We start from the raw sequence: 15,587 nt of genomic DNA on the forward strand, positions 1-15,587 counted from the left end.
AGTAGCACGAAAGAAAATATACACACAGCTTCTTGGCCTAGGACTTTGCCTGCTTCTCAGTTGCAGATTGGGAAGCTGTCAACATAGATGGTTTAGCAACTGGTACAGAGCTGGAAGACCCTGTCCCATGCCCCACCTACCATGAGAAGAGAGCTTGGCCACAATATTGTTGTATAGCTGCCTGAGTAGTCCCTCTTTAGTACAGCAATTTGAACCAGCTACATACATTAATGTAGTTACCCTTAGCATTTATAATCCCTACAGGGATTCCAATGTAAAATAATTACAGTACAAACAGAAAAACAATTGGCACCATATGCATGCAATGATTGTGGAAGATAGTTGTAGTCCATCTCTTTTCATAAAGACTCTAGTGCTCTCTTAGCAGCTGTTCTTGTAACTTTTAATTGGATATTAATGTACTGGTGAGAGCCATGCCAATAGTTTACACCAAAATTACTGGTGAGCCTTCCTTTGGGGGATAACCAATGCAAGTCACAGCTGTTTGCAAAGCACTACTGGAAAGCCAGTTCTATGAACAACTACTGTATTAAAACACATATTGTATTCAGTGGGCACATCGACATGTGCATTAACGTGTCATAATTATGATGCATCAAGTTTAATACCTGTAATCGGAGCTGCTGTGCAATAGTACCAGTGCACACTTTTTATGTGATGCTAACATGCAGTAGACTAATTCTACTGTGCTTTAGTGCATTAGCACGGCTTTCGCCATAATGCACTAATGCACAGTAGAATTAATCTACTGAGCTTTTAGCATCTCGTGTAGATGTGCCCAGTATGAGCTTTTCAGAGTGCAATTTAAACTCATCAGTAAGAGGCTCTGGCATCTATTAAGAATAAGTGGAACAGCCTTGTTCATAAACTTCAGAACAAACACAGCACAGTGCACACTTTAATTTCGTTGAACCATGGAAACTAGAAATGGAAAAGTTCTATTTAAGCATACAGCCAAACTCCAAATCTACACAACATGCTGCCACACGGTACATTTTCCAATATTTCATATAGTCTGGTTATAAGCGTCACATGTAAGGAAGATCTGTTGAGAGACCTTTCTACCTCTCATTTGACTACGGGAAAAAAGTAAAAACAACTGAATATTATGGATATTAACTGAATGTTAAAAAGCAATGTGTGAATGTAATGCTTATTGCATATGGGTTAAAGAAGGATTTTTTTTAATACCATCAAGTTCCAACAGTACAGAACAAAAGGTGGTTGATGGCCTATTTCTGGTCAACTTTCCATTTTACTGAAGACAAATGGAGTTATGCTAACAAAAAGAAAAAAAAATACCTACAAGGCGGTGAACCAGGATCAATACTTGCAGTTTACATAACAGAGACAATTGGTGGGGGAGGGAAGATACGGTGTGTAGATACGATGAATCAGAACATTAGAAGAAAAATCCAGCTTTGCTTAGAATGAACTAATCCACTAGCTGGGATGTAGAACATCCTCTCTGGAAGAATGTAAAATAATATATTGCAAATCCTGCCCATCCTTTCAGTGTGAGAAAGTTCTCTTGCTATGGGAGGATGAAGGGGAGGATGACAACAATGAAAGAGAGAATATTTATTTGCCTCCAACAAATGATGCAGTGCTAGGAGATCACTAATCACGGCATCAAATTATAATTAGAGCAGAGCTGAGTGAAAACAGGATGGTACACCTGCAGTTATGAGGATTCAAGAGCCACTGATCCTTCAGACAAAGAATAGTGACTGGGGACTACCAGTTTTTGACTAGGGTGACAGCCACGGGGTAACAATATGCTCCTTAAGGATTAGGGAGAGTAAAGGGAAGATATTCTCCTTTTCTATCTCGACTCACAGGACTCTTCCATATGGACACTACTATGCTTAATCACAACAAAAGTCCTTGAGTGTCTAGGTCTCGGGGAAGGCAGAATATAATCTATTAGTGAGATTTGATAGGCATTATTAGTAGAAATACTGGGTATTGTTATAAACATAATTTCATGCAACATACAGGAGAGTTTAAGTGTTAGAATCTTAGCTACTGTTTGCTCCTTACACTTTGTAATAGGATGACCGATTGTAACATACATAGAATTTATGGTATCTTGATGATGCTCCTTTTGAACAACGCTTATATAAATGATAGAAACTAAGACATCCCATCAGGATGCTACTGCACGTGTTTATTCTATATTTTGAAATCACTTGACAATAGTGAGATATACAGTATATTCCATGTATAAACCAAGGAAGAACAAAGACTTGGAGGGTCCAGCTCATCTTTAGTGAAGTACAACTCCACCAAGGACAACAAGAATGAATTTGACCTTGAACATCAAACCACTATTTCACATTCTTCTTTTAGAGTACTATTGCAAATAGACTCAGTCACCAGACTAAAAGTCCTTTGGTGATTATAAAAAAGCACCCAAACTTCAAATCACCACATTACATCTCATGTACTAATAAAAAAAAAGAAATTCTACTGCAGCGCCAATTCCACAAAATGGATCAGATTCTGCCCTCATTAAGAAAACTGGATCCCCAGTTAACCCACACCTCAGAGATCATTAGGATTACACATGCTGCTGTATTCTTTATCTCTTGTGTTACTGGAAAGCCTCTTCCTATGTATCCTGTCTTGCAGGTATCTTTGCAAACATAGTCTGTCAGTCTTTAATACAATAGGAACAGCTTGGACACTCAATCACAAAACAAGATGCAGAAAATCAATTCTAATTTCTAGAAGATACTACTACTCATGGAGAAGGTCGCTAAACACAGCCAGCTACTCTGCAATGCTAAAAGCCTGAAGGCAGATTCTACCATAAGGTCATTAGTGCCAACCAAAATTTAAACCCTCTGGTCTGCTTCACTACCATAAGAAGTATACATCTTCTGGGGACCTGAGATGTTTATTCAGAGAAGGATGTACTTTGCAATGGGTACATAGCTATTGCCAAATAATGTATATCCCTGGTGTTGCAAGGTAGTAGAATTTCACCAGATTCATACGAGAAGGAGCTTGGAGTACAGTTATAAACTGGGTTAACTGTACTACAGAGGGGCTGTCAAAATCCAGCCTACTGAAACATATTACCAGTACAATTTACCATCAGAAGGGGTTTGGTCCTGAAATAGCATCTGCTTCTTGGTATCGTCTTGCCTGCCCCTTCTTGCCAATTTTTCTCTTACCCTAAGCAGTGCTTGATCTTTTTCTTTCTCTGGTTCCCTCCCCACAATCTCCAGTGAATTAGCCAGTAAGAGGTGAAATGCACATTCCCTTTGTGCACTGGTTATACAACACAGACATTTAATGCACTCTCAAGCAGCTCATGCAAAAATTAAACATAGCTGAGGCATAACTAATTCATGGAAAGAACCTTTCTGCCAGCTGCGATTACTGTATTACCTTTTCAGCTTGGTGAGGTTCAGCTTTGGCAAGTTGCTCAGATGAGAGCCTTGATTATGAAAATATTTACTTTAACTGACATTAACTAATGTCAACCTTTCTTAAAACTATTAGAGGGGGCTGAAGTCAAACTAAAATATACCATATTGTCATTAAGGACCAGATGTTGCCTTATAGGCGAGTGTATACAGCCACAATGAAGTAAAGATGATTTTACATAGGCACCAAAGGGTAGAATTTTTCCTCAAAATTAGGGGTATCAAAAAAAAAAAATCACAAGATCTAGACCATGGGGCTCCTCATGGGCTTGGATCCAGTCTGGGGGAAATGGGGGCAGCCACTGTGGCCCAGCAGCAGTGGGAGGTCTGGATATGACAAGGGGTCTGGAAGTGGCAGCAGTGAGTCCAGATATGCCAGTGGTGGTTTCGGACATGGCAAAAAGTCCAAGGATGGTAGTCATGGGTCCGGATGAGATGGGGGTCTGGAGGCAGCCACAGCCAGTGGGACCAAAGGGCCCTGAATTTCACAGCAGGCCACACCCTCCAACTTCTAGTACCATGCTGGTAGCCCAGCAAGTTGGATAGGGGCTTGTATCTGGCCTATGGACCATATGTTTGACACTCCTGCTTTAAATTATAACAGATATGCCAACCTTCTTCATATGCAAAGTTCCAAGGCAGAGATCTATATAAATCTTCAAAGGATCATAAAAAGGGCAGTTGTTCCCAGTAAGGTTAAAAGACAAACTATACGCAGAAGCTGGTCCAAAGCACTGAAAACCAAAAGCTACCCTGTTTCAGCAACACCACTTAGCATTCTGTATCTACATGATATTGTGTGTGTGTGTGTGTGTGTGTACACATGAGAAACCAATAGATACAGAGGCAGAAAGTGGAGTCACTTTGATATACAACTTTTTTTATACCAAGGAAGAGCCTGAAGACCAGATACACTGCTGTAAGGCACTACAATATCCAAAAACAGAGGTGTTCCTTCATTGACAAGAACTGTCATTGGTCAGTCACTGGCATAGGCTGGTTATTGATTTCACAAAAAGGCTTACTGAAACCAAATGCTTACATATGAGCCTAATGATAGCACATTTGTGCCCTTTTATATACGCCTGTGTTTGTCCTCAGCAGCAGAGAGCTATTGAGGGGAATAAAAGGAGAAAAAGCAAGAAAAGAGAAAAGTAATTGAAGAATGGAGAGAGAGCGTGCACAGAGAAAGCAGTAGTAATTCAGAAAGCAGTAGAGAGTAAATAAAGTTAAGGAAGCAGAAGAGATACTAAGCAGAGGCAAGGACTGGAAAGACACAGAAGGGTAAATGAAAGGGTAATCAAAAAGACTGACAGAATAAGGTCAGACACCAGGTAGGGGTCATCACCTCAGGCTGGGGAAGTGACAGTAACTGCTGCTGAAAACACTGAGAGAGGTCCCAGAAGTTTGGTGAAAAAATAATTATAGGAAAGGTTTGCTGCTCTGGTAAATGGTTTGGGATGAAATAAAATGAAAAGCTGGGGACATCAAGGGCCTGTTGCTCTTCTGTCCTATGGTAGCTAGTCATGTTAGATGGCTGGGCTAGAATTGGGAGATGAAGAAAATATCCAGATGAGAAGATCAGAGACAGGAAATATCAAGAGTCAGACAGGATGGTGAATGCTTTGCTTACACTTCAGAAATATTCCCACATATACTTACAACACCATCTTACTAACACAACCTTCTTTGTAAGGTCGTAGAGCAGTGATGCTCACAGTTTTTGTCCTGCAGGCCAATGAGTGGCATGGAGCCAGTATGAGGAAATAAGGCCCTGGGCTACTCCTGAGCGCTGGGATTGGGTTCTGGGGCCCCATGCAGCCTCTGTCCAGCCAAATATTTATTCAGTCATGTGCCTTTGCCCTGCCAGAATCAGGCCTGGGGTCCCTGCTACTTCCACCTAGCCAGGGTCAGTCTCCCAGGCCCCATGCCACCAGTGCCTGGCCGGATCAGGTTCAATGGGCCCTGGGCCACTCCTTGAACACTAGAAACAGGTCCTGCACTGTCCTTCACACACAATGTAGCATGCAGGGCCACAGCCCACAGGGATCCTTACAAGATCTGTGGGAAACCCAGCAAGCTAGGTGACATGGCACTGGAGGCCCAGATCTAGCTGTAGGCCAGGGTTGAGCACCACTGTTGTAAAGCTTGGGTTAACAGACATACTCCAATGAGACCTGAAGAAGACTGAACTGTATTTGAAAGCTTGCGTATGTCTATCCCAACTATTGGTCCAATAAAAAAATATCATCCACAAAAATCCTTGCCTCTCCAATGAGCTTGTCTATTCCTTCTTTATTTGTGTTTGGTTTTTCGTTCAATATATTCCATCCTATTCCAGTACACTGGAAATATAAGACCTGCTCTAATTAAGTGCCTGGAGTATCTTGTGTATCAGCATTCCCATGCTTCAAAATGGCTGTGGGAGCGCTTTATGTAAAGCTTGTTCAACAAGCTTTAAATAAAGCACCCCCGCCACCATTTTGATGCAGGAGGCTGCTGGAGCATGGTAATTGCCACACTCCAGCAGACCTAATTAATCAAGTCTACTCCAACATGCTGGAATCTCAGCGCGTCTGAGCAGACTCCTTGCTTGTGTATAGGCACTCCATATGCTTAACTTCATGAACCCGGTTAAATGCTGTGCTGGATTAAGGCCAGAGTGACCGATACCTCTAATAGATCAAGCCCTGAGGCACCAATTTTTGAAACATACTGGGCATGCACAGCACAGACCTTAACTAGTGGAATAGGTAGGCCTCCAGCCTGTAAGATAAGGATTTACCTTTTATGTATATATGGAAGAACTACCCACGCATGCAAAGTTACTTATGTATGTGAGATTTTGTTGGATCAAAGTCTAACCACCTCATTGGCAAATGAATACAGCAAAACAGAGGTTGAAAGCATGGCCCTCTGGGTTTATTTGACTGGAAAAATAACCCTTTATAGTGTGCTATGATTTTCAACCCTCATCTCTCACGATGTAAGGAATTCCTCCTCCTTCTAATATCTTGATCCAAACTGTGCTTACAATACATGAGACATGCCCAAGGAAACTGAAAGACAGCTGTGTTTGTTTCTTTTTTAATTTGATGAAAAAAGAAACTTCTGGAGGACTAATTTTTACTGGCAAATCCATAAAGCATGGAGTGTTGTTTTAAAAGCTAAGAGAAGAGTTTTATCCTATAAAAACAAAATGAGAAACTTGATCTAATTAATTTGATGAGATTATTCTTGACTGCTTCACGCTAAACCAAAAAAAAAAAAAAGTAGGAATTTTCAGTGCTACACAACAAATAGGTCACTGTGACTTCAGCTGATTTTTAAAAACAAATATTGAGATTCAAATTCATGGCAAACTTTGCAGATTAGCAGTAATGTCTATGACTGGGTGTTGTCTAAGCATCACCACAAGGTACAGCTAGTGGCCCTCAGTCTGACACCTCTTATTTCAGTCTTAAACCTCTGCTGGACATATGTACAATCAAACCTCCTGAAATGACTGGTAGTTTTGTGGTTGGGTCCACTATGGACTAGGTGTAAACAGAAAAACATATTCTTCTACATGGCAGATGCCAATTTCTTGGAAACACAGCGGAGTGGGGAGGGGGGATGGTAGAGGAAGGGGGACTGGCCTGGCCCCCACCTGGCTGGGATGGGGTAGGGCCAGCACCTAGGGGGGAAAGTGGCATAGCTGGCCCCAAACTAACTGTGAAGGGAGAGGGAGTGTGGCTCAGCCCCAATCTGACTGGGCAGAAAGAGAGGGCATGGTCTGGCCCAGAACCAGCTGCACAGTGGGAAGGGGTGCAGGGAGAAGAGGGCAGTAGGGAAAGTGGTAGTATTAACTGCCACTGCTCCCCCAGTGCCAAATTTCCCAATCTGCGGGGAGTCCCTTTGGCCAGATTCCAAGGCTTCATGGGTTGCATTTGGCCCATGGGCCAGAGGTTGAGCATCCCTGCCTTAGGCTAGCAAGGGTACTGACGCTGAATTCGTGCAACAAACAAAACTTTAAAAAATGTATATATACACAAAATATAGTGGACACAATGTCCAGATAACCAGAAAAGCAACCTGTGGGCTTAAAATTCATACAAATGATAAAACAAGACTGAAAACAGAATCTCCCTCCACTTGCTGATGTTGCAGGGGCCCTTGAACCCTGCCCACAGACTGCCACAGTATGTTACCAACTGTGCAGTATCCAGCAGTAGCCAAGAATGTTTAACACGCAAAAACAAAGGAAAAATTATCACATCCAATTCTAAAACCAGCATGCTCTGTCTGCTGCCTTTCTAGATGTTGTCAAAAGGGGACAGACCCCAATAGTCAGTAATATATGTGAAAACACCATCCTCTCCCTGACCTCGATGTTTTAATGGATGGTGTTAGCGATTATGTGTTGTGGTACAATGGACAGGAGAAACAGATATACCCCTCCCATTACTGAAAACTGGAGATGCACGTCCCATTCCATACCCACAAGATAAAGAACAAGCACCTACAAGAAAAGCCATCAAAAATTAACATTTGTGTGGGTTACAGGGAAAACTATATTAAAGATGAATAACTGCTCTATATAGTTGCCCTTTATTTTAATGGTAGCTTTTAAGCAATGAACCAGAATTCCCCAAGAAAAAGCAGTGGGGCTATGTGTGTGCGCTGATTAATGTCAGCAGTTCATTTTCCTGGAAATGGGATGCCCAAAATGCCATTGTTTCTATTATAAATGTTCATCTGTTCTGGTTTCAGCTTGGTTTTCATGTGTCTGCGTTGCTTAGCTGACTTCTTGTTAATAAACAAACATTCCCAGCCGACATGCAAGTAAATTAAAACAACAGCGTAGCTGTAATCCTCCAAACTAGATTTTTAAAATTATTGAAAAAAACTGTATGGCATATAAAAATCTGGAATAGTCTTATAAAGAATCATGGAATTCTTAATAGCTGCCATTCATATCAAACAAGAATTTAAATAAGGGATTCTTGTTTCCTCAAAATGCTTCTATTTATGTGAAAGTAGAGACAATACCTACACAAATATAGCCCCTAAGTTAGAAGCATATTTAGTTACCACAATTATTATTTTTTATTATTATTTTGCAAACATCCCCTTTACAAGCTCAATGTTGTTATTTTATAATTCCTGGTCAGAATTAATCACTTTATTTAGTTACCTCAAACAACAAGGTATCTTTTTACATTTATTTCATTTTACTTCAGACCCACGTTTGCTAAACTGAAAATACATTGCTACGTAAACTATCACAAAATAAAATAAATATATGTATTTATAACCCTTTTTCCCTGTAGAATTTAAGTGCTAATTATACTGTTCATGCTACAGAATATTTATTGGAATGTCAGTAATGTGTTTTTAGACAGCAGCAGATGTAAATGTAGACCATCATATTTAAATGTGTATTACGGAGAAAACAACATTCTGCTCTAGGCAAAAATACACACATGGGAAATTTCTTTCCTCTCCTAAGTGAATTATGTATGGTGAAAGGATTTTCAGTGCTACGTGTTATGCCATAGGCAAGCAGATTTGCACAGTAATACATGTATTTTCTATGTAAAAATATATGCAAATACAGTGAGCTACAAAAGGTGTATATCTAGGATGCCAGCGCTACGCCCATATCCTATCTATTTATAGAAATAAAATGAGGCAGATTCAGAGGTGGGAAAAAAGGAGACAACTAAAAACATCAGCCCAGAAAAGCAAAGTTGACAAGGAAAGAGAGATTCACTGGCTTGCCTTAGCTGTTTCCACACTTCAAAAGTAGAAAGCGCTAGAGAAGTATTGCTATTATTAGTTCTTCAGATCAGAGGCAGACAGTGCGTGGCATTGTTTTAAGCTGTTGCCGAGATGTTTTATAGTTTATATACATACAGGTATTGCATATTGAGAATTTTCCAATTTAAGAAGACAATACACAGACACACACACACAGACCGTGACTGTGAGTACTCACAGCTCTGAGTACAGGAAGTGCAGATTGCCCACATTGTCTATGTAGTTTGCAGGACTTAGCCAAGGTAGAACCAATAACAGAAGAGCCTTCATTTTCAGTGTAAGGCTGGCACTGCTGCTAGGTTTTCTCCTTCCCACTTTCTCTCTTTCTGTTGATGGGACACAGAACTTCAAGCTTTTGTCAGCCAAGCCCTTTCTAAACGAGCCTTTCCATTTCAAAACAATGGTAGCCCATTATGAATCAAAATTAAATCCCTTAAACGAAGCTACGCTGAAAAATCATTGACCTGTAAGAGGATTACTTGATTTGATTCTCAGATGGGTGGATGTGAGGGTTTAGGGACAGCACAGCATGGTTGGCGAGACAGTGACTTATGCTGCAGAGCAGGATGATGCACAGGAAAGAGACCTGCCTCCTGCAGTATTCAGAGTGGTTCTTCAGAAGCAGCTGGTACATTTACATCATTGGCCAGAAGCAGATGGGGTAGGAGCTAAACTGCATCAAGGAAGGGTCTAGTCTAGTAGTTTGTACATGGAGAGGGGCGGGGATGGGGAGGAGGGGGGAGCACTCCCATGGAGTTCGAATACAAACTATGTAAGAGGGTCACACCTTTTTAAAAAATAAAACACCACAGAGGATCAGGGTAAGTTCCCAAAAAGGCAAACACAGTCAGACATTTTTGTACAAATACATTACGAACCAAGGACACCTTCTGAGTGAAAAATGTACATATAAAAACTAGTTATCAACGAGCATATTTTACATGAATGTCCATGCTGATTCCAATGAGACATTAAAGTTCCCTAATTAATTACATGCACAAACACACAACAGACTCACCTAGTTCCATCGATGACTTCATTTCTGATCAGGACTGAGCTTTCTCTTTGAGAACAAGGATCATTTTGAGATTGATTTATGCAAGAAGAGAGCATTTGCTGGGTATTCTGATATTTCTAATTGGTTCCGTTGTGATTTATTCACCAAAAGCTGTAGTCACATTTAGTTGAGATTTCAGACCACGGTTGGTCCAGTCCTCCACGGGCATCAGACTAATTTATTAGCAGAGTCACACACCTTCTCCCACCTATTGATTTACCAGTGTTAAAAAGAACACTGTCATTTCAATCTGCACTGTGCCTAGGCATTGCCAGACTCCTTGCCTGAAGAGCACGCTGCCCTTCTCGTCTCCTGCACTATTAAGAACTGGAAGTCAGATTGCAAGCAGGGTTTCTGCACCTCAGTAGACTGAATTAGTCAAATGCATGAATATTTCGAGTGATAATTGCCAGTTGGCTGTACTTTAACATACAGCACCCTGCCAGGTATCTACAAATACAGGGCTTGAAAATCTCCATGCTGTTTTAGAGGCAAGGAATCTCAGGAAGTCATTTAACCTATGCGAAAAGTGCGTTGGTGTGATATGCCCCCTGGAAAAGCCCAAAGGTATAGATCTGGGATCAATCACCAAAATGCCATCCCCCAGAGAAGCCCTGCCCCATTTGCACTTCCTCCTCCCTTGCCTGCTGCCACCTGGTAACTTGATCCCCACCCTCAGGAAGGTGGCAGGGGGAGGAAAATGTAACATGAAGTGGTGGGAGCTTCCTAATGATTTGGTTAGCCTACACTTGTACTACCTTGGCCCACATGTTTCAAGGACTGAGGGGCAGATAGTACTAGACAGGCCACCATACAATAAGGCAATACTCTCTCTTTCCAGTTCCAGCTCCTCAAGATGTGGAATTTTGTGGAGCTCAATCAGGCAGGATAGGAGAGGGATAGTAGTAGCTCACAGCTGAGCCAGTTCTTCCTCTTCCATTTCGACCAGGCCAGGGTGGGGCAGAGGCTCATGCCTTCTTGCACTTAAAGGGCAGACTTAAAAAGGCCAGAGGGAAGAATATCTGAAAACCTGACTTTCTAGCCCCATAGGTAGGGAGCCCACCTAGAGATGAGTAGACTTAGGTTCAAACCCCACCTCCCAAGATTGATAACCCACAGTATATTTTCTGCTTCAATTAATATATGGGCAATATTAAAATAAAGAAAAGGCAATCAAAGCCCCTCACAGTACTTACACAATATATGAGATTCCACAGAACACAAAGATCATTTTGGATTACTAAATATACACTCTTGCTGTACAATTTACCAGGAGATATACTAATGGTACTATCCATAAGGACCTCAAGCTAGTTTGTTGTATTAAAAAGACAATAATGAACTTAAAATAATTTGGCTAAATTCAACCCTGGTATAACCCCTTTGAAAACAGTGGATTTATATCTGGACCGAATGTGATAAATTTGCATTTAAACTGACTGCCCATTGGGCTCCTTTCCAGTCACTGATGCTCTCAGCCGCTCTCAAGGAAAAAAAAATGACATACCCATTTTGAAAATGCTGTTCAAGGTCACAACGCTGTAATATCTCTGAGCACTGTTCTGTGAAAGGGCAGCTAACCATTAGCTTATCCAGAAGTTTATATACTAACATGCTGGACTTTCTGCAAGACTGAAGAATCACAGGTTTGCGATCCATGGGGCAAAAGTCTTTTTCCAGTAGGAAATTTGTAAGGCAGATTGTGCAGTAAGTATGACCACAAGGAGTGTCCAATGGCTGAAGCAAAGCTTGTAGGCAAATATGGCATATTAGATCATCATCTACTTCTTCTGTGTAGCTGTACAAATGGGGCTCTTCTGGTAAATGTGGTTGGCCACAGGTAATACATAAAGCTTGAGGGGCATCTTCCATTTCTTCTGATGAGTCTTTCTGGCTCATAATCAGATCCGATGCAATTCAAAAGACAGCAGGTAAAAACTGTTCTCTATTTAGAAAAATATCAGCAAGTCCCATGAACATCAAATCTGTAGGAAAAAGCCAAGGAATTGTGTCTCAGGGTTGTTTTTTTAAATAACATTTTTATGATTTATCTGGATAGTCTATATCTGGAAATAAAATGTTCCAGTGATTTTATAGAAAGATTTTACCTTAGGGCAGGAAAATAGCTAATCCTATAATTTATTTTCTATTTGGCTTTACTTCCCCACCCCTGCTATGAAAAAGATATTCATATAGGGAGTTCAAATAATGAGGGGAGAGGAGAATGTTGCTAGTATTTAAGAGTTAAAAACATCAAGCACATATAAAACTGCAGCTCTAAAAGTTAAGCTCTTCCAATATATCAGTTCAAAGCATGTAAGTCACCTGATTTGTTTTTCCTACAGGGGAAAAAAAAATCTGTCAGTAACAAAGCAGCATCATGTGAAGGCAAAGTAGTGTGGGGCTGCATGCAGAAATATCATTAAAAATAATGATTACCTCCCTTGCCATTGGCCCAACACCAAATGGGAAACCACTTTAATATCTTGTAACCTACTCTAACATACGTATAGTTACACACTTCATTACCCATTCAGCAGGAGGGAGGAAGGGACACAGGTTTATAACGAATTAAAGATTTAGAACTCCCACAAAAACAGGCTTCACCATGTCACATAAAATGAGAATGGGTTATTTTCTGAATAATTATGCCTCCATATTACCTCCCACATTTTTCTGCACTAATACATTTTGATGAATATCCATTCAAACATTGTCTCCCTTACAGAAGAGAAAACAAAACATATAGACAATATTATTGCCAAACCCACTGAGCAAGACTATTTCGTTACATAGATGTGAAAGATGGATCTTGGGAGGGCAGAAAACATTTCTACTGAAATGTGTGGGGTATGACTGTAATCCGTCTTCTATCGACTTCCCATGCAGCATGCTCACTGACTTCAGAAGAATTACTTCCTTACAACACAAAGCCAGAAATGAGCAGGTCTTTTGTATTGTTATTAAAGTAACTAGTAGCTATAGTCCAGTTTCAAGAGAACAAGTGTCTTAGCTAAATCTGGACACCCTACTGTAGTGCTTCCCAAACTGAGAAAATGGGGTTGCAACATCAGTGGTTGGGGTTACAAGATTTCTGCACCCATAGCAGGGTGCTGGGCTGCAATAGGGCTGGACCAGCTCCAGGCAGAAGCTGCCTCTGCAGCCAAGAAGGTGGGACCCCATGGAGGAGGGATCGCTGCACTGTCATAGCTGCCAAGGTAAGGTGCAGCAGTGGCGGCGGCATGGAGTTGTCTCTCTACTGCTGCTGGGTGGGCAAGGGGCACCTTAGCCATGATGGCATGGTGCAGCACTCCCTCTCATGCCAGGTCCTGCCCACTGGGCTGTGGAGCCCCCAGGGGGAGGGCATCAGGGCAGGGAGCCCCTAGCCCACAGCAGGCAGCCTGCATCCTTTCCTAGGCTTGTTTTCCCCATTGCCCAGAGGTCTCCTGTCTCTGGTGCTGGTTCTGCCTGCTGGGGTTTTTGTTGGCCAGTGAGCTGCTCCCTCTTTCACCTCCCCACAGTGGCTGCCCTTCAGTCTAACTAGCTGCCTTCCTTTAAGGTGACAGGCCACCCTGTTACAGAGTCCCAAAAGCAACAAGGACTGAATGCCAAAAGGAAACTGCCTTCTTACCACTAGAAGTGATGCCTCTAAGCTCCAGACTGAAAAACATTGCTGTGGTGTTCGAGGAAGGCTGTAGCACTGCAGCTGTTTTACAACTAAAGGAGGTAAGTTTAGTTTCCAGGGCTGCCAGCCCACCTACCTCACAAACAGTAAAAATGGCAAACATGCACATGGATCTAATAAAAAGTATCACACCATTTATCACAGACAAATGCATATGCAAATACATTGCATCAAAGCTTATTGACCAAAACCAGAGATCATTAAAATCTACTTATACTTGGAGTGAAAGATGGAGTTTCCAGATACTGTACCAACAGACACACAGACATTTCATTTATCATAAACAATGAGCTTCCTAAGTACAAGCCAACATATTACATTCAATTTTGTGTTTAATTTTTAATACTGTGTTTTTGTTCTTAAATATTTTGAGGTTTTCCCTTGTACATAGACATACCATTAGCTCCTCCAAGAAGTCCATGGTATTTTAGACTGACTATTCAAAAACGATGACATCATAGAACAGGGACGTAAGAGTCTGAGGTCATGTCTATATCACCTCCAGGACAAGCCAAGGTATAGTGCCAGAAGAAGGTTCCACCCGTTCACATCAGCACTGAGTGTGCTCAAGCCTGCAAATCAGGCTGTGGAAATGATGGCTTAGAGCAGCCCTGTGTGTGTGACTCAGCATTGCCCTCAGGCTCTTTGTCTCATTAGAACCTGAGCACAATGCTGAGGTGCATATTCAGGGCTGACCCAAGATGCTTATGCAACCTAATTGGCAGGTTGGGGCACGTGCAAAATGGGGAGGGTCATGTTTCTTTCCGGCACTCCCAGGCATGCCCTGGAGGTGGTTTAAACCTGGCCTAAAAGTCTGGTGAGACGTTTCCATGTTCTGCAGCATGCAGGCCTCAAATTCAATATATTGCCCCTATTCAGCACAGTCCTTAAGAGCATAATAAAGGCCTCTTGAAATTCATGTGCTCATGCACAGTCTTAGAGGCCATCATGGCTACAACCTATACCCCATTCTTAGATGCTGCATTCAATAGGGTACGGGCTGTGTTGTGGGATTTATTGGGACCTTTATTTGGGGTGCAGACAGAAGTGACAATTTTTGCCTGATCTGGCCACAGAAAGCAGTCTATAGCCATGACCAAACACTAGTACAAGGCTGCAAACAGTTTCCAAAATGGCTAATCTGGTGTAAATCGGACCCCTCATTACATGAGGGATCAGATAATGATGTTTCAAAATGTAGCAGCTTCTGTAACTTGCGACTGCTGAGCTTGTTCATTGCTATTTTCAGAACAGGAGTGGGGAAAGGCAGAGGAGGGAGTTCAGTCTGGCAGTTTCTCAGCCCGTCCCTGGATGGTGGGTGGGGTGGGTGTATTGGAGCTCCCCCCCAACTCCAAGGTGGGCACTGGCTGGGGAGCCCTAAGAATGAGCTCCCTCTGCTGCCTTTCCCCCTCCCATTCTGAAAACAGCAGGCACTGGCAGAGAGCTGTGACCATGGCTATGGAAACCTGGCTGCAGGCTCCCAGCCCACAGCTAGATTCCCTTCCCCCCTGGAACCAACCCTGAACTTCTGTTTGGTCTGGGGTAATGTTGTAACTCAGAACACTTTGCAGAAAATGTTCTGAGT

At 41.9% G+C, this 15,587-nt stretch overlaps 1 protein-coding gene across 4 annotated transcripts in view; it reads right to left on the minus strand.

Moving 5' to 3' along the window:
• LNX1 (ligand of numb-protein X 1) overlaps positions 1-15,587 on the minus strand; it is a 133,973-nt gene that overhangs the window by 84,218 nt on the left and 34,168 nt on the right. For 2 of the 4 annotated variants that reach the window (XM_019525886.1, XM_019525887.1), the window contains exon 4: positions 11,825-12,302. In XM_019525886.1, coding sequence (XP_019381431.1) covers positions 11,825-12,216 — 392 coding nt within the window. In that variant the 5' untranslated portion in view covers positions 12,217-12,302. Of the gene's footprint in view, positions 1-9,438; positions 10,235-10,278; positions 11,415-11,824; positions 12,303-15,587 lie in introns of those variants that run through there. The other 2 variants (XM_019525888.1, XM_019525889.1) reach the window with 2 other exon arrangements.

Source organism: Gavialis gangeticus, unplaced genomic scaffold (assembly GCF_001723915.1).
Source record: "Gavialis gangeticus isolate Ggan-Ray unplaced genomic scaffold, GavGan_comp1, whole genome shotgun sequence".
Lineage (NCBI taxonomy): Eukaryota > Metazoa > Chordata > Crocodylia > Gavialidae > Gavialis > Gavialis gangeticus.